The sequence below is a fragment of the Meles meles genome, chromosome 6 (genome assembly GCF_922984935.1).
Source record: "Meles meles chromosome 6, mMelMel3.1 paternal haplotype, whole genome shotgun sequence".
Lineage (NCBI taxonomy): Eukaryota > Metazoa > Chordata > Mammalia > Carnivora > Mustelidae > Meles > Meles meles.
This window is the reverse complement of record NC_060071.1, coordinates 133,995,510-134,022,841: the sequence shown is the minus strand read 5'-3', so window position 1 is coordinate 134,022,841 and position 27,332 is coordinate 133,995,510. Positions and strand designations below refer to the sequence as shown.

Here is a 27,332-nt window from a genome sequence, read left to right as displayed (position 1 = left end):
CCCACCTGCCAGGCAACACTGTAGAAGCGTGGGATGACTCACACCTACGTCCAACCTCTGCACTCCAGGAGCTCTGCCCACCCAACTGGGTCAAGCAGTCGCAAACCCCACCACGGGGGGCTTGGCTTGGGCCGCAAACAGGGCTCCCTATACCTCTGCGGAGGCTCCCAATTCCTCATCAGACAGAATTTGAAAATAAAGTGCTTTATTGCGGAGGATCACGAAGAGCTTCAGGGCAGCCGTCTGGGGACCGACGTCCCCACCTTTTGGAGCTTCTGTGAACAGGACAGTTGGGACTTCATCACTTCAACTCCACAGACCGGAAGTACAGTTCAGGGGCGGGGGTGAGGGGGCAGGAGAAGCACAAGGAGAGCTAGGAGAGCACGTCAGGCGCCTCTCTTCCCAGCCCTGAGCTCGGTGCCTCTGATAACATCAGCTCGGAGCATGAAGTGGGCCGTGGTGGGGCCGTTTCCACCACAGAATTGGCCCAGACCTGGGCTTCCCTGCCACCAACCCAGTCCAGAGAACTGGTCTCCCAGTTCACCGTGGGGCACATCCTCTTGAACCCATCCTGAGCCTAGCCCAAGCCGCACCATCTCCCAGGCCTGCACGTGCCTACCTACAACCTGGACAGGACAGACGTGCTGGACAAAGAGAGGGCCCTGAATAGGCTGACCTGTTCCCCACCTGGAGCCATCCCTTGCCTCGGCTGCCTCAACCTGTCTGTCCACACTGGGCCCCGCAGATTGACTTTAGCCCTACACCGAAGGTGTCCCCCAAAGGGAAGCTCGGAGCCTAGATTAACCTGCAAGGGACACGTTCCTGGTCTGTGGTGGCTCCCAGCAGGGCTGGGGCAAGAGGGCCTCATGCAACCACCCAGAATTAAGGAGGGGGCCACTCACGAGGCTGGCTGCCAGCCTGAGTAGCACCTCAGGACCTGGACTTTCTGGAATCATGGTGTGCTGGGGAGCCCAGCTCAGGGGGAGAGGGGAGAAAGTGCATGGCCAGTCTGGGACAGGGCCTCCCAGCAGGCAGGGGAAGGCAACCCCTCACCCTCCACAAGACTCCCGCTTCCTCGGGTACACCCTTCGACCTCGGGGATGAGCTCCATCCCTTACCCGGGCCCCTGTACACCCCTAAGCCTTGTGCCCAGCCCCCACCGACCCCCCTGGGTGCTGACCTGCCTGGAGTTCTCGGGCGCCTACCCAGGGGTGCGGGCAGAGGGCTTGCAGAGGGTCAGCAGGGACGGGTTCTCGGGCACAGTCCCCCCTCCCCCCATCAGTACTCCTTGGCCTCCTGCAACTGGGCCAAGTACTCTTCCTCGGGCGGGTTGTCCGCACAGGCCCGGCCATTGTTGGGGGGCCGCACGCTGTGGTAGCGGCTCCAGTCGCCCTTGCAGAGGATCCAGGGCAGCCTGTCGAGCTTGAAGTGCAGCTCGGGCGAGAAGTCGGTGCTGATGAGGTCGGGGGCGCCGGCGCCCTTGCCCCGGGTCAGCAGCCGGTTGTCCGCGTCGTAGCAGCAGCGCTGCGCGGCCAGGGTGCTGCTCTCGTTGGACAGCACGGAGCGCAGGCAGAAGCGTGCCGTGGGCTGGTACACGTCCAGGCGCTCCCGCGGGCCGCTCGCGTCCTTCCAGAGGAAACTGCGGCCGCGGCGCTCGTCCTGCAGGCTCACGGCGCTCGACGCGGCCTCCAGCGGGTACGAGCAGGGGCAGCTGGGCAGGTCCTGCAGCACCTGACGCATGTACTGGTCCAGGAAGTCGCTCTTGCAGTTCAGCCACCTCTCGCAGCTGTCCACCTCTGCAGGGGGGAGGGGAGACGGTCACCGGCGGGGAGGGAGTAGATCAAGGACCTACGCCCGCCCGGAGAGGGAAGGCCGCACACCAGACCTGGGTGCCATAGGGCACCACCGCCCCCCGCCCCCCACTTCCCCATGGGCACTCCCCTCCCCCGTGGACACCCCCCCACCCTGACCTGCCCCGTGGACAGAGAAGGGCTACCGCATAGCCCCTCCCCAGGAAACCTGAAGCCAGAGGCCACAGCTCAGAACGATGTTGGCCGAGGGGCTGTCCCTCTACGTGCTGGGTGGTGGGAAGGATCTGGGGTCTTGGGGAAGGAACTGGGGGGTGCTGGTGGCAGGCACCGCTGTTTTAAGCACCTGGTAAGAAAGCGTTCCCCTGGCTTCACCATTGGTCCATTCTCGTTCTTCCCTCCACCAGCTTCAGGCTCGCCCTGCCTCTTTGGGCTCCCCGCGGCCCCCTCTGTCTAGGCTGCCTCCTCTCCTCTCTCTCCCTTGAGAATGTGGCCTCTGACTCTGGCCACCACACAGAAAACATGGCTCCTTCCTCTTTGCTCCAGAATGTGGGGGCACGCGCTGCCATGTAGTGCTCAAGCTGACCGTGTGTCTCTCTCCTTCTAAGGCCCGAGCTCCCTGAGGGCAGATCCCCGGTCCCACACAGCGCCAGGCACGCCCCACCGGCTCAGCGAGCCTCACAGTAGTGAGCATGGGCCCCGCTGCAAGGGGGCCTGTCGGCAGCTGCCTCCCTCCTTGTGGGGTGCAAGGGACCCCAAGAGATACAGATGCAGAATGTTCTAGTAAAAACAGCCTGCTCCCCTACGCTGCTGGAAGGAGCAGTTCTGGAGTTTTGGTCCCTGCCCTGTTTCTGACAGCACCCCTTCCCACACAGATCTTGCCTGGGAGCCCCCAGAGTGACCGAGAGTAGAAGCCAGAATATCCCATCCCATCCCACAGCCAGGCAGAATATGCCCACAGGGCAACCTCCAAGCTCTGTGGCTCCCATCAGGAACTTCTTCCCAGCAGGAATGTCAGGCTGGGGAAGGCCAATGGCCTGGCTAAGGGGACTGAGAAAGGCCGGGGTCCCTTTGCCGGAGAGGGTCATCTTCCAGCTGGAACGTGTACCCTGCCTCCATGGATGGAGGTGAGATTCCTGGCTGCAGTGATTGTCGACACTCCCAGAAAGGTTCGCCCCAAACCCCCAGGAGCAGGGCCTAGCTCCCCACTGACCTAGGCCGAGCATATCCGGAGCATTGTGGGCCGGGGGCTGCCACCCCTCACTGGGGAAGCCCAAGGGCTCTTTGTCCTCAGTGCCTTTGGGAGGAGAGGCGGCCAGGCTGGTGGGACCCTGGGGCACCTCCGTGCTCCCTGTGGGGAGGCCCAGCCCTCACTAGGCTCTCAGTGCCCACAGCATCCGGGCTAGGCCTGGGCCGAGGCCAGGCCACTATGTCTGTGAGCCCCCTGCCTCCCTTCTCCAGGCCCCGCCCTCAGACAAGGTGCCTGTGCCCAGGGGACCACCAGTGTGTAAGCAGCTGCCTCTGCCGGCCCCGGCCCTGGGGCTCGTTTCACCGCGACAAGGGGGCAGGCGGTAGGTTCGGGACCTGGTGGTGGTACAGGCGCGGCCACACGGCCAAGGCCTCCTCTGGCTGGGAGACCAGGGCCTCCACTACTCTGGACGCGCAGAGTCCGAGTCAAGGCAGGGAGCAGGGGGTGAATGAGCACAGGGGGAGCACCGGGGCTCATCAGTAGAACACGCCCCTTCCTCGGGAGCGTGCCGCCCTTGCCAGGGCTCCCGGCCTAGGGGACGAAGCATGGGCTGGATTCCAGCCCCCGTCTGTCCCTCAGCTGGGCACCCCATAGAGCAGACCTCTGTGCAAACCACGTCAGTCAGAACCACAGCTGACAAGATCACCCTGGCACCGGGATATTAAGGAAGATCCTGACTTCCCACGCTGGGAACCCAGCGCTGGTCTGAGGAACCCGACATCCACCAAGACAGGCTATGCCGGGCTGGGACCCGAGGGCATGGGTGTCTCTGTGGAACCCCCAGAGTCCTGACATAGTCCTGACATAGTCCTGACAAAGCCCGCTTTCTCCTCACTTCCCAGGCAGGTCTGAGCAGGTGGGATCCAGGAGTTGAAGGACAATTCATGGAAAATGAGCTGGAAAGCGTGAAGTTTCTGCCAGCTTACGTTATTTTGGTTTACATTATTTTGGTCTTAGTTCTCACCACGGCACCTCCCTCCAAGGACCAAATGCCAGGGCTCTGGGGAGAAAGTCTGCAACTGTGCATGAAACAGGTCTGCGCCCAGGGAAGCCTGGACTGCTGCACAAAACATAAAAATGGCCGTCATGGGGGTCTGGCTGGGGCTGAGGGGGCATTTTCTGGATGGTCTGGGCTGTTAGGTGGTTTTCTGATAAAAACAGCCAATATTTAGTTTACTACATGCAGGCACTTTAAGTGTATTAACTCACTTAATACCCTCTAAAACCAGTCTTACGTAGTGAGGGTTGTGTCATTCTCCATTTTAGAGAGGAAGGAAAGAGGCACAGAGAGGTTAAGTAACTTGCCCAAGGTCACTCAGCTGGTAAGCGGCAGAGCCAGGATGCAAACTGCAGTCTGAAAATGAAGTCAGTTGTGAGTGGTGGGGTTTATAATGTTTCCCAATTCGTTGGCAACTGACAGATATGAATATATATAAAATGACAAATGTCCGCTTTGCTGAGGGGGGTCTCGGGGCTGTTGTGGAAGTCAAATGTTTGGGAAAAAAAGAAAACCCAAATTTTGCCAGCTACGGGTAATGTTGCTACTTAGGGGATGATGGTGTTTGTACAGGCCCAGCTCCTGGTCTCCACTGCTGCCCCTCTCTAGCCCCGTTTCCACTCAGGACCTCCAGAAGCCGCAGCTGGGGATGCCAAGATGGCGGTGCTCACCATAGCTGGACGGCTCCTTGAAGGCCCAGTCCCCAGGGGCCAGCCAGCCCTGCTCCCAGCTGCCTGAGGCCCCACTGAACCCAGTCTCCTCCTCGTCATACTCTTCGTCATCACTGTCATACTCTTCGTCATCACTGTCATACTCTTCGTCATCACTGTCCTCCTGGTCCTCACTCTTGCCAAGCTCTGCAGGGTAATCCTTCTCCTCCTCTTCCTCCTCCTTCTCTTCCTCTTTGTCTTCTTCCCCGATCTTGAGATCGGTCCTCCCCTCCTTGCCCTCTAGGATGCCCCAGAACAGGGGCCAGAAGAGTTCCTTGACAGGTAGCCAGCTCGAGGCCCGCTGGGGCCAGCGGCGGCCGGGCTCGGCCAGGAGGTCCATCTCCACCTGGGCCTGGGGCTCCTCCACCACCTCAGTGGTCACCTGCAGAGGGACAGACACAGGCAGGCAGGTAAACAAAGAGCTCAGAGCAAGACACCAAAGATAGGACCGACGACAATAGGGGCAGAGGTCCTCCCTTCCCTCCAAACCAGCTCGTTTTCTTCACCAAACTTCCTGGCTTCCCAGGGCACGTGGGGTCACAATTTAAGACTCAGCTGTGTGGGGCACCTGGGTGGCTCAGTGGGTTAAAGCCTCTGCCTTCGGCTCAGGTCATGATCCCAGGGTCCTGGGATCGAGCCCCGCATCGGGCTCTCTGCTCAGCAGAGAGCCTGCTTCCCTTCCTCTCTCTCTCTGCCTGTCTCTCTGCCTACTTGTGACCTCTGTCTGTCAAATAAATAAATAAAATCTTTAAAAAAAAAAAAAAGACTCAGCTGTGCATCAGAATCCCCTGGGTATCGAGACCCCCTGACCCAACCCTAGATCTGTGTTTAACTACCTGACATGGGGCCAGGCACGGTGGCTTTAACATTGTGCCAGGATAGAGACCCACTCCTTAAGATGTGCTGGCTGGTGGGGCGCCAGGGTGGCTCAGTGGGTTAAAGCCTCTGCCTCCGGTTCAGGTCATGGTCCCAGGGTCCTGGGATTGAGCCCTGCATCGGGCTCTCTGCTCAGCAGGGAGCCTACTTCTCTCTCTTTCTCTGCCTGCCTCTCTGCCTACTTGTGATCTCTGTCTATCAAATAAATAAATAAAATCTTAAAGAAAAAAAAAAGATGCGCTGGCTGGGAATTAGGCTCCAGTGGCCTGTGGGCGCCCAGCCCAGCCATAGGGACCGCTAACACCCTGGGGGCTCACTGTGGGACTGGAAAATAACCGCAAAGATAGCAAACTCCCATAGTGGCTCTGGGTGGAGAGGTCTGGGGAGGGGGACAAAAGGGGAGCAAAGGGGGTTCCCTCACTCACCCCACAGTGGACAGGAAATAAGGAACATGAAATCATTTACGTGAAAGGGAACTTTGAAAGCATTATTTTTGGCTATTATAGAATAATATGAGGGGCACCTTGGTGGCTCAGTGGGTTGTCTGCCTTCGGTTCAGGTCATGATCCCAGGGTCCTGGGATTGAGCCCTGCATGGGCTGGGGCGGGGGAGGGGGAGGCAGGCTGCGGGCCTCCCTGCTGAGCAGGGAGCCTGCTTCTCCCTCTCCTTCTGCTTCGCCCCCCCCTTGGTGTGTGCTCTCTCTCTGAAATAAATAAATAAATAAAATACTTTTAAAAAAGCATTAGATTCTATGCTTTTTTGTGGACTTTTTTTTTTTAAATAAAGGTTTTATTTATTTATTTGAGAGAGAGTGAGAGAGAGCATGAGAGGGGAGAAAGTCAGAGGGAGGAGCAGACTCCCCACGGAGCTGGGAGCCCCAATGTGGGACCCGATCCCGGGACTCCAGGATCGTGAACTGGGCTGAAGGCAATCACTTAACCAACTGAGCTACCTAGGTGCCCTCTCTTTTGATGAAAGTGTTTTGCAAACTGTAAATGCTGCACAAAATGCAGAACTACTACTGTTGGGGGGGGGCACCTGGGTGGCTTAGTGGGTTAAAGCCTCTGCCTTTGGCTCAGGTCATGGTCTCAGGGTCCTAGGATTGAGCCCCGCATCGGGCTCTCTGCTCAGCGGCAAGCCTACTCCCCCTGCCCCCCGCCGCCCCTTGTGATCTCTCTGTCAAATAAATAAATAAAATCATTTAAAAAAAAAGAACTACTACTGTCAGGGATTGAGGACTGGCAGTGGGGAATATAAACTAGAATCCCACTGGCCCCATAAAGTCCCTCTGGGGGGACAGCTCCCCACGACCAGCCCACCCCATTCGGCATACAACCACCCCTGCAGGAAGGATGGGCCTGGGTGAGGGCCACAAGTCACTCCTCCCCCAGACTCCTAGAAGCCCCTGCAGCTCACGAAGCTTCTCCACTCGTTGGGTCCTCATGACAGCCCTGCCAGGGCTGTCTGTCCCTCACCATGGACTAAAAAACATGGGCTCAGCAGGGCATATGCCCTGCTCAGTCTGTGGCCGGGAAGAGGATGACCAGTACTCCCACTACTCCATCTCCGGTGACCCTGAACAGGACCCCCTCCCTGCAGGGAATACAGGATGGGAAGGCGGATGAGCCCAGCTCTTCCCCAGGTGTCCATGGGCCCAGGCCCTTCTGGAGCTCTCACCTGGATATTGGGGTTTGGGGCACTCAAGCCTGTGTTGGCCAATCCTGGCAGCTTCTGCAGCTCAAGCAGCAAGGGAGTGACCTCCAGCGTCCTGGGAGGGGCCGTCCTGTCCCGGCTCGGGGCTGCTGGCTCACTTAGAGCCCGGTGCCTGTGATGGCACGGCCCTGCCTGGAGGCAGGTTCTGGGGAGCAGTGGGCTCCCCTCTTCTTCCCCAGAAGAGATGGGATGTGGGGAGGCCAATACCTGAAAGAGAGAGCGGGGGAGGGAGGGATGACTGGGGTCAGGGCTGGCCCCAAGTAGACCTGAAGAGGGGGATTCGGGAGCCCTGGGGTCTGTCCAGGCCACACACTCCCCATGTGACTATGGATATGAACGCACCTGCTTTACCGCCTCAGAGGGTGAGTGAGGTCCTGTCCACAGATTGCTTGGACAGATGGTGCCAACATGAGGCATGACAGGGGGGCTAAGTCAGGGTTCTACACATGGAAGAGACACAAGCCAGGCCCCTCATTTTACAGATGAAGAACACTGAGGTCCAGAGAGGGAAGCGTGTACTTCCAAGTGCAGTTAGGGGACCACATGCCTGAGAGTCCCCAGGGCTCTTGCCTGGGGAACAGGCAGCGGGCCTCCCAAGTCAGGGTGGGAAGGCCCAAAAAGGCCCACAGGAAGTGAGGGCCAACCTGGGCCTCCCCGCGGCAGGCTCAAGCCTCTGGCCCCCAAGCCAGCCAGGAGGGGGCTGTATTCCTTAGCATGCCTGACCACTGCTACCTTCCTCCTCCTGCCCACCTGGGGCCCGGCACCTTTCCTGTTCCAGGTGCTGGTACAGTTGCCTGTCCGCCAGTTAATTCCCTCTACTGGCCAGTGCCCTTGCGGGGTTCACACCGGGACTGTCCCTGCTTCCGCTCAGATAGGAAGTAAAAGACGCCGGTTGTCTCCGGCTCCAGCTGCAGCCCTCACCTGCTCAGACAGTGGAGCCATCTACCTACTTCCAGGCTGCAGCCACTACTCAGGTCTCCACAACAGGATGGAAAGGACACTGTCCAGAGCTACCTTTATGAGCCTCAGGGGCTAGGCGCCTGGGGATCCTGCCCCCACTCAGTCCACAGGCTTGACCCCATCTCCCACCTCATAACCTGAAACAATATGAGAAAACACAGGTCTGGACAGTCAGATCAGCTTGGGTTCAAATCCCAGCTCTGCCTCTTACTAGCTCATTCAGCATAAGCAGCAAAATGAGCATAATTCCTACCTGGAAGGATTGTCAGAATTTATTTATCAAACATTTCCACAGCACCTGTGTGCCAGGCACTTTTCTGAACACTTACTTAATCACTGATTTCATCTCCCAACAACCCTCAGCGGTAGGTGCCAGCTGTCATCTTCATTTCGACAATGGAAACTAAAGCACAGAGAGGGCAAGTAACTTGCCCAAGGTCACACCAAGACATTTAGTGGTAGAGCCAGGATTTGAACCAGCCTGGGCCCAGAGCCTACACTCTTCTTCTTCTTCTTTTTTAAAGGTTTTATTTTTCAGTAATATCTATACCCAAAGTGGGGCTCGAACCCACAACCCTGAGGTCAAGAGTCACACATTCCACCAGCTGAGCCAGCCAGGTGCCCCAGAGCCCATACTCCTCACCGTTATGCTCGGACACTACAGGCAGGAGCGTGGAGGGTCTACTGCCCAAATCAGAGGCAAACTAAACCCAGTCTAGTTTCTCACTGTGACTTTCTTGGGTTGGAAAAGAGAATCAAAACCTTCTAGTCTCTACCCTTTAGCCCCTCCCTACGGGGGTCCGCAGACTCCTGGTTCCAAGTCTCCCACATTAACCACTATGGGCCCAAACGAGTCTGGCCCCGGTGTCGGCCGCCGAGTCAAGGGGCTTGGGTCTAGACAGCCGGGCCGGATGAGCAGAGGAGGGACAGCTGAGTAGCAGAACAAGTCAGCCTGTTTGCTGACCCACCTCAGAGGCGTGGCACATCCCCGTGTGTCCTCTTCCTGGCAGCTCCCACCCACGAGGCCACCAAAGCACCAACTGTCCCTGTGATGTGGTTTGGCGGCTCTTGTCTGCAGCCTCTGGGGCCAGAGACAGGCAGTCCCAGGACAGCAGGACAGCAGGGTCTGCGGCCTCTCTGGCTGGTGTGGATCGAGAGGAGTGCCTCAGGCCAAGAGGTCGTAGACACACAGGGTAGCCCTCACACAAATCATCCAGCCCGGAATGTCAACAACGCTGCAGTTAAGAAGCCTGGTCTCGGGGGTGCCTGGCGGGCTCAGTCAGTAGAACATGCGACTCTTGATCTCATGTTGTGAGTTCGAGACCCACACTGGGTGTGGAGATCACTTAAATACATACATACATACACTAAAAAAAAGAAAGAAGGAAACTCTGCTTTAAATTCTGGCTGCTTAGGGGCGCCTGGGTGGCTCAGTGGGTTAAAGCCTCTGCCTTTGGCTCAGGTCATGATCCCAGGGTCCTAGGATTGAGCCCCGTGTGTTGGGCTCTCTGCTCAGCGGGGAGCCTGCTTCCTCCTCTCTCTCTGCCTGCCTCTCTGCCTACTTGTGATCTCTGTCTGTCAAATAAACAAATAAAATCTTTAAAAAAAAAAAATTCTGGCTGCTTAGGTCTGAATCCCCAGATAGCCTGACTTCTGACCTGGGGACCGTGACAGGGACGTAACCTCTATGAGCATCCTTATCTGTAAAATGGGGAATAGAGAAGGGAAAGAGCTGATTTCCAGCAGGTGCTCAGAATGAGCGTTTCCAGGCTTTTCAACCCCTCCACTTCCTGGTGCCCAGGTGGACCTGATGATAACAAAGGCCACAGAAAGCCCCGCTAAACATCCTAGCCTCACAAGCCACCCTTCTCAAGCTGCTCTCAGGCCTCCTGCCCCGTGTTTCAGGCCCAGGGAGCCCCAGGAGTGGAGTGGAGCGGAGTGGAGGGGGACACCCCTCTTAGCTCGGGTTTCTTCAGAAGCCAACCCTGACACAAGAATTCAAGGGCAAGTCGCTCCTTGGGAAGGTGATCCCAGGAGACAGTAGCAGGGAGTCCGGGCGTGAGTCCGGCATGGGAAGCAGCTAATACAGAAATGCTCCCTCAGGTTAGTGACCACGGTGACAAGTGGAATTCAGTCCCATCGGGTGCCTCAGCTACTCCCCCAGGGATGGGGAGCTGGGCTGCGTACCTACCGGTCCCGCCAGTCACTGGTTGAGGGATCCCGGAGGGAGGAGAGGGTTTGCTCCCCAGGCGCCTCCGGCTGGCCGTGACAGCTCAGAGCAGGCCCTAGCGGCAGTGACAGCTGTCTGGCCGCCAGACACTGGCGACTGGAGGAAAGGCTCGCAGAGATCCGGTAGAAAGCCCAGGGCCCCGCCTGCAAGTGCTGTCTGAGCACATCTTCCCTCCCAGGCCTGGGCTAGGCCCTTGATGTGCCTTCTGTCACCCCAGCTAGACTGCAGGCAAGACTTTTTGTCTGCTTTATTCCTGCCGTAGCCTGTGCCTAGCTCAGTGCCTGGTACACAGGAGGAGCTCGATAAATCATTGCCGAGTGGCTGCATGAACACGAGCAGCCCCAAGGGGTGACTGTGACTCTCTCGGTGTGACTGAGGAGCCTACGGGGAGGCTCAGACCGGGTCAGGGACTGACATGAGGTCGCCGCGGTTACAGCACGAGAGCTCAGGTTCAAACGCAGCTCTGGCTGATCTCCACGTCCATGCCTGGGTGCACACACACGCGTGTGGACACACACTCACGACAACCCCCTTGCACAACCACCTCTGTATTCACGGAGCCCTCCATTTTTGCCATTTCGTTGGCAGCCAAATAGAGCAGTTAACGGGTGTAGGGTGGAGGCCACATGGCCTGGGTTCCAGTCCCAACTTGTACACTTACGAGCTGTGTGACCTCAGGCGGGTTAACTTCAACTGCCTTAAGTACCGCCTCCATAAATTAAGGAAACAGCAGTCTCTGTCTTGCATGGTTGTTGAGTTAGAACGAGGGCTGCCTCAAACAAGGCCAGTGTGCAGGAAGCCTTACCCAGAGGTGGTGACAGATGGTGTTGAGAGAGAGAGGACCCCTCTTGCCAGGCCCTGCCAGGTCTTTACATCTTATCTGGTCTGAAGTCCTCAGCACCACCCCCGATGCAGAAACTCTGGGGGGTGCATCCCGTGGCCTGAATTCTGAGGCTCCAGCACATTTAAGAACACCTGTCCTATCCCACAGGACCAGCTTCCCCATCTGCTACCCTCGCACGGAGAGTTTCACACAGCCACAAATACCCAAGTCCATGCTTTGGGGGAATGGTGTCAACATCTACGCCCCTCCCCCATTCTCTCTCTCTCTCTCTCTCACACATACACACACACACACACACACACACACGCGTGCATTCTATTCTTCCCTTTCTCCCTCAACCAGCTTTCCAGTAGTTCCAAAGTCTGAGCAGGAAGAATGGGCAGGAGGGAGAGCGGTCTTCACAGTCAAGGTCCAAGGAGGTAACCAGCTGCTGGGGGAGGCTGAGGGCGAAGCCACAGACTTGGCATCACACACACGCTGGGGTCACACTCACTCAACGACCAGGCTTGGAAGTGGGGAACACCCCAACCAAGGAAAGCCGACCTGCAGGAAAGCATCTGCTTCTTGGTGCCCCGGCCTGACAGGCAAGACCCTGCCACCCATCACGCCCCTCCTGCAATCCAGTCCTTGATGCCAGGCACCTGGCTGGAGGACGTCCAGGACGGAAGTGCTGACTGAGCATCCCAGCTGAGCCCCAGGCCCACAGGCTCCCTCCTCTGGGCCTGAGCTCTGCACTCTCAGACCATCGTCCCCTCGTGTGTGCGTTCTTCTGCGGGGACCACATCCCTGCTGCGACAGCAGGACCGCCTGCAGCTCTGCCCAGGGGGGGACCCTTCCTGCGGGGCAGTCCTTGCAGCCTGGAAGAGCTGTCCTCTCTCTCTCTCCTCTCCTCCTAGTTCTCATCTCCTTCACCCTCCTGTGACCCCAAGTCCTCAACTTGGTTTCCCCCACCTCCGGGTCTTCCCTTGGCTGCCCAGGAGGTGGTGGGTGCCAGGGCAAGGTGTCCAGGGGTCCCGGAGTTAAGCCAAGCTGGGTTTCAATCCCTGCTCCCCCCTTACTAGCTGCAGAACGGTGGTTAGTGATTAGACCCACTGTCCGTCTCCTTAACCCTAAAATGAGGAAAACAAGGCAAGGAGGCAAGAGGCTAGGCACAGTGGCTATTTGGGTGGTGGTGTGAGCTGAGCTAGAGCAGAAGACACCCAAGGGGGAGAGCTCTGCTGCTCCTTGCTCGTCTAGCCCCCAACAAATCCTTGTAACGACGCTGCCACACACGTGAGCCATGCTTTCTCGCCCAGCGAGCTAGCTGCCAGAACGGGCTCTCTTACTCCCATTTGATTGTGGGGATAAACTGAGGCTCAGCCACAGGCCTGCCCAGAGAGAGGGTGGCACGTTTTGTTCCTGATGCTGCTGATTTCGAGAGTTTTCAAGACTTCAGATGAGCAGGCTAAAGGTCCCTGGCATAGCTCTTGAAATGACAGCCCTGGCTCCCGAGCTCCGTAGGCTTACCGGCTCTGTGCCTTGATTTTTCCCTCTGGAAAATGGGAATAACACCCATGTCAGCATGGTGTGACAATGAAAAAACAGCACATAAAGCACTTCGCACGGACTCTGCAAGGCCCAGAGAAGGCTCACTTCCCCTCAGTTATCCTGTACCTTTAGATCTGGGGTGGGGGTGGGGCATGTTCTTCAGCTGCTTCTTCAAAGTCCTTGGAGCTGTCAGTTATTCCTGCCATTATCTCCTGTGGCCCTAGAACACCAATCTGCCTTATCTCAGTGGGACTTCTTAGCTAACACCTTGATGTAGAACAGCTTAACACACATCACACAGACTTCTGAGGCAATGTTTGAGCTAGACGGGATCCCGGAGATGCCTCAGTCCCCGGTTTCAAATAGGAAATCATGGGTGAGTCATCCATGAGTTAATGACCCACCGGGGCCAGAACCCCAGGCCCTGGGCTCCAAGCTCTGTTTTTCCTTTGCAGCACTAATTTCCTTTAACATGCTTTTGAGGATTCTGACAGGCCCTATTCTAGGGCTGGGGCTAGGACTTTGGCTCTGAAATAACTCATCCACTAGGCTAGTCTTGGGGGGAAGATATGGCAAACATATAAAAAAAAATCACAATACAAAGCCGTAAGTACTAAAATAGAAAACGCCAAATGAGTAGGAAAAAAACCAAGTCAGTTAATTGTAGGACCACTGTCATCTCTAGGAGGTGGTACTGGCCGGAGGCTGTTCAGTTCCTCCGGATTTGTCTACAGCAGCGGTTGCCAACACGGGTGGCCGGGGAAGGGGTGTCCCTCAGGAAACACTGGGCAATGTCTGGCTCTGTCCAGGAGTGGGTGCTGTAGGCATCTAGTGGGTCAAGGCCAGGGATGCTGCTAACACATGCTACAGTGAACAACAAAGAATTATACAACCCAAAATGGCGGGAGTGTGGACGTTGAGGAGCTCTGGTCTATAAGATGTACTCTCAACAAGGGGCAAAAATTGGACATTGGAGGCAAAAAGTCTTGGATATTACAATGGTTTGTAACATACCAAAGTGCCACAATACATAAGCAGTATATTTACGGTATTAAAATTTCAGTGGAAAAGGCATTTTGGAGGAAAAATATCTAAAAGTCTCCTTAGGAGGGCAGCGTTGAAAAAAAGGCAGATCAACACCAGTCCATAGAGACCCCAAGTACAGGCCAGGTCCTTGCTCCAGTCTCCCGCCCAGCTCGGTCTCTCTCAGCGTCCTCATACGGAAAATGGGAAGAACTACTCTGTCCTCCTCCTCGAATAATAGCTACATGGGAGGAGCCCAGACCCCCTGCCACACCAGCCTGCATATCCCGGAATAAATCTGGAGGGTTTTGACCCCATGGGGATGAGTGCCCACTGCAGTCCACGGAGGAATGGCTGGACCGCTGGCCCCTGGTGCAAGTTTTGGCAGACCGTATTCCTCTCCACGTCTAAACCACCCTTTTCCAACTCGCTCCTCTGTTTTCAGTCTCATCCCCAAAGCGCACTCATGGGCTGCTCGGAAAGTGCCTTCCGCCCGTCAGGTCTTAGCGACTTTTTCTGCTCTTCCAAGTACATAGTGATACCAAGGACCCTGGCTGGTCTTACTCCCCTGCAAGTTGAAAGACCCCACTCCCCACCTCATCTCATCTCAATTCACACCCAAAGGGATTCAAATCCTTTGCAGGTCTGATTTGAGGCTGCACTGGCCGGTCGAACCCCAGTAACTCGGCGCCGCATTCCCCTCCCACCGTCCCGGCTCCTCTCGGAGGGCTCCCCTGGATGGGGGGCTGCAGGAGAGGTTCGCTCAGGGCGACGCAGCCGCCTGCCGGAGAGGCCAGGCTGTCCCAGGGGTCCGGGCCCCGCGCTCAGCCCAGCAGTGGAGTCTCTCCCCCGCTGGCCCGCCGCCCGGCCGCGACCCGGGCTCCCGCAGGTCCCGCGCACCTGGCCCCCGCCCCGCGCCCGCCCTCGGAGTTCGCCGCTCGCGCCCCGGCCCCTCTGCTCACCTCCGCCAGCCTCGAGGGGCTCGGGGACCGCGGCCTCCTCTGGGGGAGCGTCCGGCTCGCGGCCAGCAGCGCCACCAGCAGCACCACGCCGAGGAGGAGCCCCGCGCGGCCGGGCAGCCCAGGCATCGTCTCCCTCCCCGCGCTGCTCCGCGCCGCCCCTCCGCGCCTCGCGAGCGTCTTCCGCGCGTCCCTTCGCGCCCCGCCTCTCCTCCTGCTGGCAGAGCGGGAGCGCGCGGATCGCGGGAGCGCAGGGGCGCCGCGCTTTTCTCGGGTCAGCGCCCGGGACCTCCTCTGCCCTTCCCACAGGGGCGGCTCCTCGGCGCAAGGGGACAGTCTCGGCCGAAGGGGAGACTCCCTTTGGTCTGGCCGCCTCCTGCCCTCTGTCCCCGCCGCTGTCGCCGCGGTAGCCCCAGGCGAATTCCTGGCGGGGGGACGTCGCGGCGGGCCAGACGGCCGGCTCCCTTCAGCCCCGCGCTGCCGCTCCTGCGGGTCGCCCACCGGCGGGCGCGCGGGCCGCACAGGTTCACTCGCACCGCCTGGGTCCGGGGTGGGGGGACGCGCCACAGCCCCGCGCGGGCGCCCTCAGCTCTTGGGCAGGTGTTTGTTTATACCTCGAGGTCGGTTTGCTCGGGGAGGAAGGCCAGGAAGTCTTTCCCCCAAGGCTCCCCCAGCTCCAATGCAGGAGGAGCCGCCCAGAGAAACACCTGCCGCCGTGCGCCCCATTTCCTCGGAATGTTCTCAGAGCGCTTCAAAAACGCAGAGACTTGAGACTCAGATGTGAGGACAAGTCCCAGAAGGACAGCCAGCAGCTAGACCCGTCTGAGGTCGTGGTCAGAAGATGGTGCCGTGCTACTGGATGTCACCTAGTTTAATCCAGGATAAAACAGTGGGACCACCCACTCCCGCTAACGGGACACTGGTGCGGGTTTCCTCATCTGTAGGGTACGCGGGTCGTGAAATGAACTCTCAGCCCATGATAAAGATCAGGAACTCCTAGGGGCGATGACAATTCTTATGGCATGATGGGGTCTATGAGGGAATGGAAGCACAGTGACACAAGGTGGGGGGGGCGGGACTGGAGGGTTGGGGTTTGGACAGGTCAGTGAGGAGCTGTCAGAAGACACTAGGAAGATGGCCACTCCCGGGCCACAACGGTTGCCTGGTTTCAGGGTGGGGATAACAGATCCTGGGGGTGCTGGGGAGGAGAGCCAGGAAACCCGCCATAGGGGTAAAACTTGGGATCTGGGTTTAGCCAAAGTGAAATTCGTAGGGGACCCGGCACAGTGCTGCAAAACCACTCGTATCTGCAACAGCACAGCCCAGGACTCCGCGGCGCTTTCAGTAGTGCGCAGCGGAGTTTACAACCCGGGGCTGGGTTTGAATCCTGCCTCTACCATTTACTAAGAAGTTACTATTAGGCAAGGTCTTGGACCTCTTGGTGCTTTTCTCCCTTATAAAAGTATGTGTTTGTGTGGGCGGGGGAATACCTATCTCGCAGATGTAAGGAGCAAATAAGAATCTCTTTTAAAGATTTTCTTTAGGATGCAGTTGCCATTTTTTGGTCCAAGGGGTCAAATATTGGCAATTTCATGTGGTTCAACCTAGTAAGACGCTTGGTACACAGTAAACACTCAACTGTTAGCCAAAACAAACTGGCCTTTGAGCACCTGCTACACCATATGGCTCTTTCTAGACGAAAGGTGAGGCTACCTGGTTCTTTAGTTTTTTAAGATTTCTTTTTACACACAACCTATTTTCTTTTCATCAAATTTCTGCACCTTCCACCAGATCAAAGTCAGGCTCAAGTTCATTTGTTTGGATGGGCCTGTCTCTGAGTCAGGCACTACAGCTGTACCCCAAACCCTTTTCTCCCTTTACCTGGACCGCTGTTGAAGCCTCCCGACTGGTTCTGCTGGGTCCACTCTTGTGCTCACTCCCTCCTCACCGGTGATGTTGGTTATCCTCAGTGGAAAACAGTGTATGGTCTAAACACCGTTCAACCTTCTGCATTAATCTGATTCCAGTCTTTCATTCTTTGAGCTGTTGTTTTACAGCTCTGTAGATTGTAGGTAAGAACAGCGAAGTAAAATCATTCTTGTCTATAGAAATGAAAATTATGTCTGACCTCTCCCTGTGTGAAAGAAACCAGTTTTGCTTTCATTTGCACATTCAATATTCCTGCTCTGTAACTGTTGTTTTTCAGTATCTCCTTTAATTGCTTGTCATATCCTTTCTCATGTCCTCACTCATGAGTTAAATAAAATCTTTAACTCGTGCTCATTTGTATATCTGTAAGGGAGTCGTGACTTCTTGAGAATGATCTTCCAACAGTCTTCTCGCACCCAGTTAATTCCTACCTCCCCAGTCTCGGCTCCCAGCAACCACTCGTCCACTGTCACCGCAGGTTAGTTTTGCCTTTCTAGACTTTCATATTAATAGAATATGGTATTTATGTATTCTTTGGGGCTTGGCTTCTTCATTGGAGCATGTTTCTAAGACTCGCCCGTAGAGCTGTAGGTATCAGCCATTCATTCCTCCTCGCTGCTGAGCAGTGTTCCGTCGCATGAACACACATTTTGCTTACCCATTCACAGTGGTGGCATTTGGGTTGTTCCTAGTTTAGGGCTATTATGAATAAAGCAGCTGTGAGTATTCAAGTGCACGTGTGCGCATGCTTTCACTTCTCTTCGGTGAATGAAATTGCTGTCCCCAAACTGCCAAACTGTTTTCTCAAATGGCTGTGCACTTTTCATCCCCACATCTTTGCCAACACTTGGTATCGTGACTTTTTTTGAATTTAGCCATTCTGGTGGGTGGGGGAGTGGTGGAATCTTATTATAGTTTTCATTTGCATTTTCCCCTGAAGACCAGAGATGTCGAATATTTTTCCATGTGTTTTTTTGGCCGTTAGTACATATCCTCTTGTGACGAGTCTGTTCAAATCTTTTAGGGCTCCTGGCTGGCTCAGTCGGTAGAGCACTGACTCTTGATTGAAGAGTTGTGAATTCAAGCCCCACACTGAGCGTAGAGATTACTTAAAAAATAAAACGCTTAGGGGCGCCTGGCTCAGTCGGTTAAGCATCTGACTCTTGGTTTTGGCTCAGGTGGCCATCTTGGGGTCCTGGGATCAAGCCCCGCATCAGGCTCTCTGCTGAGCACAGAGCCAGCTTGTCCCTCTCCCTCCCCCTCTGCTCCTCACCTGGCATGCTGGGCATGTGCTCTTTCTCAAAGAAAGAAAATCTTTTAAAAAATAAAAATAACTTTTTTAAAGATTTATTTATTTGAGACAGAGAGCATGACCTGGGGTAGGGAGGTGGGTAGGGGCAGAGGGAAAGGGAGCAGACTCCTCACGGAGTGGCAGCCTATGTGGGACTCAATCCCAGGACCCTGAGACCAAGACCTGAGCCTAAGGAAGACATTTAACCAACTGAACCACCCAGGTGCACCCCCTCAATAAAATCTTAAAAAAGTGTTCAAACCTTTTGCCTCTTTTAGTTTTAGTTTTGCCTTTTTTTTTCTTAAAGATTTTATTTATGGGGCGCCTGGGTGGCTTAGTGGGTTAAGCCTCTGCCTTCGGCTCGGGTCATGATCTCGGGGTCTTGGGATCAAGCCCCGCATTCGTCTCTCTGCTCAGCAGGGAGCCTGCTTCCCCCCCCCCCCCCCCCCCGCCTTCTCTGCCGGCCTCTCTGCCTGCTTGTGATCTCTCTGTCTGTCAAATAAATAAATAAAATCTTAAAAAAAAAGATTTTATTTATTTATTTGACAGAGAGATCACAAGCAGGCAGAGAGGCCGGCAGAGAAGGGGGGGGAAGCAGTCTCCCTGCTGAGCAGAGAGACGAATGCGGGGCTCGATCCCAGGACCCCGGGATCATGACCTGAGCCGAAGGCAGAGGCTTAACCCAGAGACAGCCAGGAGCCCAGTCCTGCCTTATTTTTATTTTTTAGTTTTAGTCCTACCTTATTGAGGTGTTTTGTTTTTTAAGATTTTGTTTATTTATTTGATAGAGACACAGCGAGAGAGAGAGAACACAAGCAGGGGGAGTGGGAGAGGGAGAAGTAGGCCTCCTGCTGATCAGGGAGCCTGATGCAGGGCTGGAACCCAGGACCCTGGGATCATGACCTGAGCCAAGGCAGAGGCTTAACGACTGAGCCACCCAGGCACCCCCTCTACCCTTATTGAGTTTTAAGGGTTCTTTCTAAACTCTGGATGGAAAGCCTTTGTTAGATATATATTGTGGATGTTTTAGCCTCATCTAGAGTTTGCATTTTTCTTTTACTGAGTCTTAAAGTTTTCATTTTGACGAAGTACAGTATATTAGTATTTTTGAGCCATGCTTTTTATGTTCCAAGAAATTGTTGCTTAATCCAAGGAAACAGATTTTCTATTTTCTCTTGAAGTTTTATAGTTTTGACGTTCGGATCTATGGTTTTGAGTAAATGTTTGTATATGATGTGAGGTAAGGGTTGAAGGTCATTTCCCCCAGATACCGAGTTGTTCCAGCACCATTAGCTGGCTGCACTTTCTCGGTTGAATTAACTTGGCACTTTTGTTGAAAATCAACTACCCGTATGTGTGTGGGTCTATTTCTGGACTTTTTACTTTCATTCTAGTATGTTAACATACAGTGTTATGTTAGTTTCAGGGTGACTGTATATGTTTCTCAGAAATATGGAATGCTTCGTGAACTTGCATGCCATCCTTGTGCGGGGACCATGCCTCTCTTCCCCACATCATTCCAATTTTAGTATACATGCTGCTGAGGCGAGCACTCTCTCTGGACTTTCTATGATGTCTTATTTGTTCTCTCGGACCATTCTAACGCCAAATGCAGTCTTGGTTACTGCAGCTCTAATCAGGTAGTACAATTTCTTTTTCAAAATTGTTTTGGCTGGTCTAGGTCCTTTGCATGTCCATATACATTTTACCAATTTGCCAAGGTCTACCAAAAGAGCACACTAGAGATCTTTTTCAATGCTTGCACCCCTTCTCTGGTTCCCCCCCAGCGTGTACGATCACCGCTCACCCCGACAGCCCAGCGCAGCAGACCCCTGCCCGTCCTCGCCATCCTCCCTGTTGCTCCTGGAGCATCGGCCACACTTCTCTGGATCCTCCATGCCTTAGAAGAGTTTTCTCTGTCACCACTAACCCACATACTGGTTATAGGGTTTGTTTTTTTTTTTTAAAGATTTATTTATTTGACAGACAGAGATTACAAGTAGGCAGAGAGGCAGGCAGAGCGAGAGAGAAGGAAGCAGGCTCCCAGCTAAGCAGAGAGCCCGATGCGGGGCTAGATCCCAGGACCCTAGGATCATGACCTGAGCTGAAGGCAGAGGCTTTAACCCGCTGAGCCATCCAGGTGCCCCTGGTTACAGGTTTTTATCATGCTCTTTACTCTTCCTTCACAGCACTTACCAGTTTGTACAATGACGTGTGTCCGCATGGTTGTTTGTTTACTATTCGTTTGCTGGCTGGTATTGGTCCTGCTCAGTGCAGTGCCTGGCATGGAAACAGCACTCAGGTTTCCTTGGTTGAATGAATAAAGGCAGAGATCGCTTTCTGAATAGTTTATTTGGGCAAAACAATATATTTGCATGGGATGATTCTTAAGTCATCTCAAGTAGTTCCCCTTCGGTTCTTAACATGTGCTCTCAAACGGATACGTCTAACCCATTCCATCATTTAGAGCTTCACAGTCATCCAACAAGGTTAAAAAAAAAAAAAAATCGTCCGGCAAAAAAGGGAGACGGGCGTAAGGGAGAAAGAGAGAAGAGTGACATTTTAATACAGTACTAGAATTTAAAATTTTTTATTTACATTTGCCCCTCTCACTTTCTCAGATTATACAAGCATCACACCAAAGGAGAGGGATTTCACAGCACCTCTTCCAGAGTCCAGTTTTCAGGCAAATTGGTCAATGGAAAAATAAAGGCCAACAAAAGCAGATCTCGGCTCCCCATAAGCGATTTCTCTACTTGTATTCTCTTTCCCCCTTCTCTTAATGTTCGAGACCTTTACACAGAGAGGGATCATCAAGACCGTGTGGGCACGCTGGCTGAGCGGACAGTGGTCTCACCAGGACCCTGTAAAGAACCACCAAGGATGCTTTTTATCATTCCAACCATCGGTTTAGCGCCCCTGAGGTAACAGGACCTAATGCTAAGGGTGAAGACAAGTTACCACTCCACCCCAGTCAGGAGTAGGTCCCACAGCCCCGTAGAAGGCCTGCGCCCAGCCACCGGGCATCACACAAGAAAACTGAAAACTGTGGGGAGAAGCAGACTCTGAACCCACTCAAGGCTCCTGGGGCAGAGAGGGATCCACTCCTCCGCAGAGATAGCAACAAGGACGGACGCCGGGCACATCAGGGACTGCTCTTGTGTCCACCTTGCACTCAGCTTCCCAACTGCTCCAAAGGGACGGAGCTTTGGGTATTGCTTCATCAAAAACGCCTAACCGCAGTGGCAGAACCATTGCGTTCTTCAGGGCCAGTTTATCAGAACTCATCATACCAGAGTCACAGTTCAGGGCCGTCTATCCTGTGTACTTTCTAGTAAACAAGACCTTGCCCACGGCTGCCCCATCAGGCCACTCCAGGGGGGGCCGAAGGAGAACGCCTCCAGGCTGGAGAAGACTAGAATCAACAACTTCAGTAGGTCCGAAAGCTAACTCCTTTGCCTTCCCATTCCCTGCCGCCCTCAAAAGACTCCACCTAAAGCAAAAGGTGCTTGGAGATCAGAAGTCACTGGAAATGACAAAAGGGGCCACCTTTACCTAATTGAAAGCAACAGGATCATTGGCTCATCCTGGCATTTCTTCTGTATGGTAAGGCAGGGAGCCAGCCTCCTAATTAGGCTATCTGGGCACATGGTAATTGGGTAGGGGCCTAAACACTACATTTCCCGTGGATAAAGCTGAGCAGAGAATAAGATACGCTTTTCTCCACATGGAAGGTATTTTGATTAACTGGTTAATGGATTGAGATGCCTGCCGGCTGAGCACTGAGCTTCCGTGGTAAGCAGTTAGCTGCAGACCTTTAGGTTCTGGGGCTGCATTTAAGCCAGGAGCTGCTCAATGGCCACGAAGAATCATTTGATTTTTGTAACTCCCCCTTCACGACCCCCTTGGGCGATGCTGAGTTCAGCTGTGTGAAAGGCTCAGTAGTGCTGATCTTCATGAAGACAGACCTTCTGAAGGAAAAGCCCCTGTGCTCTCCCCACTTTGCTGACCCCACAGCTTACAGCCAGCAGAGATGGAAGCCCATCTTGGCTTACCTCGAACACCAGGAAAGGAAAGACACTCTGGGAATTAGTCACAGCAGTTCTTCATACAAGAGAACCCAGAGCCAGTCAGTTGTATCTACAAATTCTTACAGAAGAAGAACTATCCACATTCTTTTTCTCCACAGCCTATGGCCAGACTAGCGGTCCTGTGCTGCTTCCCAATCCAGGATGACTAGGGGCCAGAGAGCCTCATCAGTTTGGATGGGGAGCAGGGCTGGGGGGAGAAACAGGCAGGTAGTGGTAGATAGCATCGCTTTTCTCCCCTTCCCTGAGAAGCCAGGAAATCTCTCCACGTGAGCCATTCTTCCTCCTGGTTTTCACTCACAGAAATGAAGCAAAGCATATTAAACACTAAAAAACTCAGCTAGGTGGGACTAGTCATTACAAACTTAGATACAGGCTCCCTCAAGTAGGGAAGAAAGAAGTCCCCAGACTCCTCCGGAAATGTCGGGCTGGGTGTCCCAGGACAGGGTATCTGACCCAGCGGTCCTCCACACAGCACCACCACCTAGGTGTTCTCCAGAGTTGACATTCTACAACTCAAGAATGGGAAGGTACAGAAAGAAAGGCCAAATGCAGGACAGAGGGGTGACAGTGACAAGTCACTGGCACAGTATTTCATTCCTGGGCTTCTGAAAGGGCGTTAGCAAACACATAGCCCTCAGCCGTTGGTTTGCTTTTGATGTAGTGGTTCCATGACTCATTGTTTGCTTACAACCCTCAGCCCTTTACAGGGGCGTTTCTGTTCACCTTCCATGACTCCTTCAGGAAGAAGCGTGTTTTGACCATCACCCTGTCGTGAAAGTTTAAGATAAGAAAGATTTAAGAAGTAACTATAGGACTGAGATGCCAAGTTCTTCAAACAAGCAAGCAGGACTTTGGGGTTCTGGGGACTAGGATGATTTTTAAAGGGAAGAAATTTTCCAGAGCAAAGCAAGAAGTTAAAAAGTGCTCCAAGGACCCCGCCCCTGAACACACTCTTTCACTAGTTACTTACTGTAGAGTGCATGCCATATTTTAGGGCAAAACTTTTCAAATAAATGTGGGAGGAGAGTCTGCCACTGCCTCTCGATCCATTCTTTGTGATTCTGATGTCTCCTAGTTAGAAGTTTCCTGGTTTCTGATGTGATCTGCCCAAAAGGGTCTTATAAGCCGCAAATGGATAAAGGCAATGCTAAATAGAAAGAGGGATGAGAAAAAGTGGTAAGGATTAGTCACATCTCTACTGACGGACTCCGACTATCCGCTTTGGTGGTAACGGGAGCTAACACCTGTGTGCATCCCATCCGACTCATGACTCAAGCGGCGTTCAACCATGCACGACACAATACTTAGGTCTACTCATTCCCAGTGACTATATCTATATACACCTGCATGTCCCCCATTGCTTTGTTACATAATGATTCCTGTGATATGACTGGACCCTAGATCTGTATCACAGTTTCTGGGAAACAACCAGCATGTAGAACATTTTGTCCTCCAGAAAGCAGAGATCCCGCGTGGATCACAGTTTTGTCTCTTCAAAATAAACTTGTAACTTAACTACATTTATTCTGACGTAAGTTTGCACCAGCAAATATATGTCATATATATGTATATATACATACATACATATATATATATGATGTATTTAAATGCCCACATTGACATTTGAAATTGCAGTGACTCCGTGCAAGCCAAAGTAAAAAGGGTAGCAAGGTGAAGTTCATTGCTTGAACTCCGGGACTTTTGCAAAACCTACACCATTTGGTAAGTGACTGCAGTGCAAAAGCTATCTGGTGTTCTAGTAGGGTTCTACGGTGAGGAACGAGATGCGCAGTTAGCAAGGTATCTTATTCTACAGGGCTGGTGACTTAGTTACCACAATGTCTTTTCTTAACTTCAGTTTGTCCATGCTAAACACAGTCCCTGCATTTCTATTTGGTTCTTTGATTCACCCTTTTCTAGTCTTTAAAAAGGTAAAACAGAACCTTGGAATATTTTAAAGGCCGAAGGCTCTCAGATGCTGAGAGTGATTGAAGAGAACTTAAGACAGGAAAGCAAACCCTCTCCGACAGCCCCGTTGCTCCCCATCTCCACCGCATGTGTCAGAACAAGCCCCGCAGCTGAAGACAAGGAGCACAGGAGAATCTCTACCAACACAAGGAGGGATTCCAAAAAGAGAGACGTGCAAAGCTACTTTCACACAGGGCTCTTCCATGCTGTTCCCGAGCCTTCCCCTGTACTACTCTGATGGCTACTAGAAGACAAGCTGGTCGTGGGCATAATAATGTCAAAAGTTCTCTTCACGTAGGCTTTGGTCAACAGAAAAAAGGAAGAGCTTTAACATGGTGGTTTTCAGATATGTTCTTTGGTCAAACAGTTTTATAAAGCTCTCTGAAACGAGTCCCCTCACCTAGTATGAAAAGAGTCAAAATAGAGGATCCCAGTTTAGCAAAGAGATAATGTGTTCAGAAGTTCTCGGGGCGGTGCGGGGGGAGGAGGAAAAAAAAGGAAAAAAGAGACCCTAAACCCCAGATGCCAGATTAGAATTGTCTTAGGACATTAAGAGTAAAGGAGAACTAGCACTCCGAAGAGTAGCGTTCAAATGGGTCAGCTTCTGAAACGGAAAGTTAGTAACTTTAATCCTTACACGGGAACATGACAAACGATTTCTGAGCAGGGGATTTACCCACATTTTCCTTTATCAGTTTAAATCCTGATCTGGACCCAGACCCAGGCAGAGGCGGTTACAGTTCTGAAGAGTAGAAAGCAGAGTAGGAAGCAAGCACAGACATTTGCCAGCTCTGTCCTCCAGCTCTGTCCCTTCGGCCCTCGCCCCTGCTGGCTGAGCAGCTGTGTGCACAGAACACACAGGGAGGCAGGAGGCGGCCTCACCACAAGGGTCTGGCCAGGGAGGATGTGGGTGCTTTCTGAACAATTTCAGCATTTTAAATAGCAAGTTAGTCTAGGGCTTAGAACAACCCAGAAATTGGACATACGTCTCAGACAGTGATCCTTATTAATATCTGATGGTGAAAGAAGAAATCACCCGGTGACCAGAACAAGATGAAACCTTGGAGGCTCCTGGCCAGGGGGAGTTAACGACAAGGGGTGGTTTTTAGCAATATTAGTGTTCACGGTTTTCCTTAAACAGCCCAACTTCGGACAAAAGGGAGAACCCTTTGGTTGAATACTTGACTGGTTTAGTAAGGATTCCAAGGTTGGCAGCCTCGGAGACCTGGACTGGAAGTAAGTGGAAGGCACTTGCTCCCTGGGGAGGAGGGCCGGGTGAGTCTGGAGGCTGTAGAGCTGTGGGTGGGCCGAGTCTGCAGGTGGCGAGGAGAGGCTAACGGCCTGTGGGGTTAGCCAGGGCCAAGCTAGGGTCAGCGTGATTTCATAAGAAGGAGAGTTATAAAATAAAACATTTTTAATGGACAAAAAAGTAGAGTGAGTCACCTCTTTTTTTAAGGGTGAAATGTAGCAAAGGAAGAATGTGAAGCAGTTTTTTACTATTTACAAAATGCCGTTTAGAAATGTCTTTTGCGTGAGATGGCCACAGAAGTATGGTTCCTGGAACTGGCTCAGAAAGGCCACACACTGTCCTGGGTGAGGGAGAGTTCCTCCAGGGGAGCACCAAAAAGGCTCAGTCTTCTGTTTCTTCATAGGTTGTCTCATCAAAAGGCCTGTCCAGTAGAGGCACCAACCGATGACGTGAATACTTGAGCTGCAACAGGTCCCCAACTTCATCTATCTCCTTGAGAGCCTAAAACATAGAGGAGCGGAGGTGAGTCGGAGCCAGCAGGACGCAGGCACGCCTGGTGCGCTAACGTTTCTAAAAACATTCGTGGCAATATTATCCTCTCGTGGGACTGTATGTGTCTAGTGCATTAGCTCTGATCAGACTACAGGACAGCTGTGGAAAGAGCCGCTTTTTGAGCAAGGACGTCAGGCTGGTCATGACTAACGGGCTGTGAAGAGCAGTTATGCAGGGTAGCATTCATCAAAGTCTGCTATATGGAGGAGAAAAGGAACATGCGCCTTGCACTTGCCAGGCTGGCTACCACTGTCCTTTGTCCTCTCATACTTCAGTCCTCGCAGCTTCTATTTCACGACAAAAAAACCGATTGGAAGTCTGCACTGGGATGCATCCTAGGCACAAGGTGACGGGAGCCCCCATGGTGCACCACGGATAAGACTTAGTAAGAAAGCGGGGAAGCCATTAGGAGACTGGGTAGGCCATGGACAGGGTAGGGGTGCGGGAGCAAGAATGGGCGGAGCCAGGACTTCAACTCAGATAGGAGTCTGAACTCTAAAATCCTAACCTTGCGAGATCGTCGTATCTTCCCATCAAAAACTACTTATCTCAGTATAATTTTCTTTCTTATAAAACCTGCTCGTTTGTTTTTCAAAAAAAATTCAAGCACTACGAAAAGTTATGAAATGAAAAGTCTCTTCCTGATTGCGACACCCATCAGCTCACAGAGGTAACCATTCCAAACCGCGGCACAGAGGGTTAGAACAGAAGATCCCAATACAAGAAGGGGACGCATATTCACGATTTCTCGGGAAAAATCCAATAGAAGGACACCGACACTCGAAGCCCCAGATACTTCTCGGAGAAATCCGAAGATTGTAAAAATAGTATAATCCTAGGTTCTAAGGCTTTTTAATAAAAGCACCTCACGCAGGCCACACAATGCAGTTTCCACAGCGTCTCTCCAGCCCTGTCATTCACTCCCTCAGAGCCTGGGGACGTTACCCAGGGGATAACGTGACAAATCCACGGTGAGGGGCCTTAGCTTTGGAGACAGGGCTCTCTCCAATTTCCCATCACATCACAGACATCTTCTGTCCACTCTTATGGTCATAATTTCAGATGAAAATGCACACCTTCTACTTTATAACAGGAGTCAGTCAGTTGAGTATTAGTAAAAGACATATTTCTGTGTTTTTAAATTTAACTTTGATCTTTTTGAAAAAGATTTATTTGAGACAGAGAGAGAGAGAGGGAGAAGGAACGAGTCGGGGGAGGGACAGAGGGAGAAATAATCCTCAAGCAGACTCTCCGCTGGGTGTGGAGCCCAACGTGGGGCTCGATCTCGTGACCTGAGCTGAAATCAAGAGACAGACACTAAACTGATGGAGCCACATAGGTGCCCCTAAATTTAAG

The 27,332-nt window shown here is 53.2% G+C and overlaps 2 protein-coding genes and 1 non-coding gene across 3 annotated transcripts in view; all 3 read right to left on the bottom strand.

The window, feature by feature from the left end:
- Positions 1-1,122: 1,122 nt before the first annotated feature.
- Positions 1,123-15,033, bottom strand: ISM2 (isthmin 2). Its single transcript, XM_046009276.1, has 4 exons — positions 14,900-15,033; positions 7,318-7,560; positions 4,726-5,146; positions 1,123-1,796 (listed from the first exon to the last, which is right to left on the bottom strand). The coding sequence occupies exons 1-4, from the start codon at positions 15,023-15,025 to the stop codon at positions 1,279-1,281; spliced, it is 1,308 nt and encodes a 435-aa protein (XP_045865232.1). The 5' UTR covers positions 15,026-15,033; the 3' UTR covers positions 1,123-1,278.
- Positions 15,034-19,562: 4,529 nt separating this feature from the next.
- On the bottom strand, positions 19,563-19,669 carry LOC123945359. The gene has a single exon (XR_006819196.1). It is a non-coding gene; the product is annotated as a U6 spliceosomal RNA (small nuclear RNA).
- Positions 19,670-20,449: 780 nt separating this feature from the next.
- Positions 20,450-27,332, bottom strand: part of SPTLC2 (serine palmitoyltransferase long chain base subunit 2) — a 110,811-nt gene continuing 103,928 nt past the window's right edge. Inside the window, exon 12 of the mRNA XM_046008510.1 lies at positions 20,450-25,925. Within this exon, the coding sequence (XP_045864466.1) occupies positions 25,806-25,925 (120 nt within the window). The 3' untranslated portion in view covers positions 20,450-25,805. The remainder of the gene's footprint in view (positions 25,926-27,332) is intronic.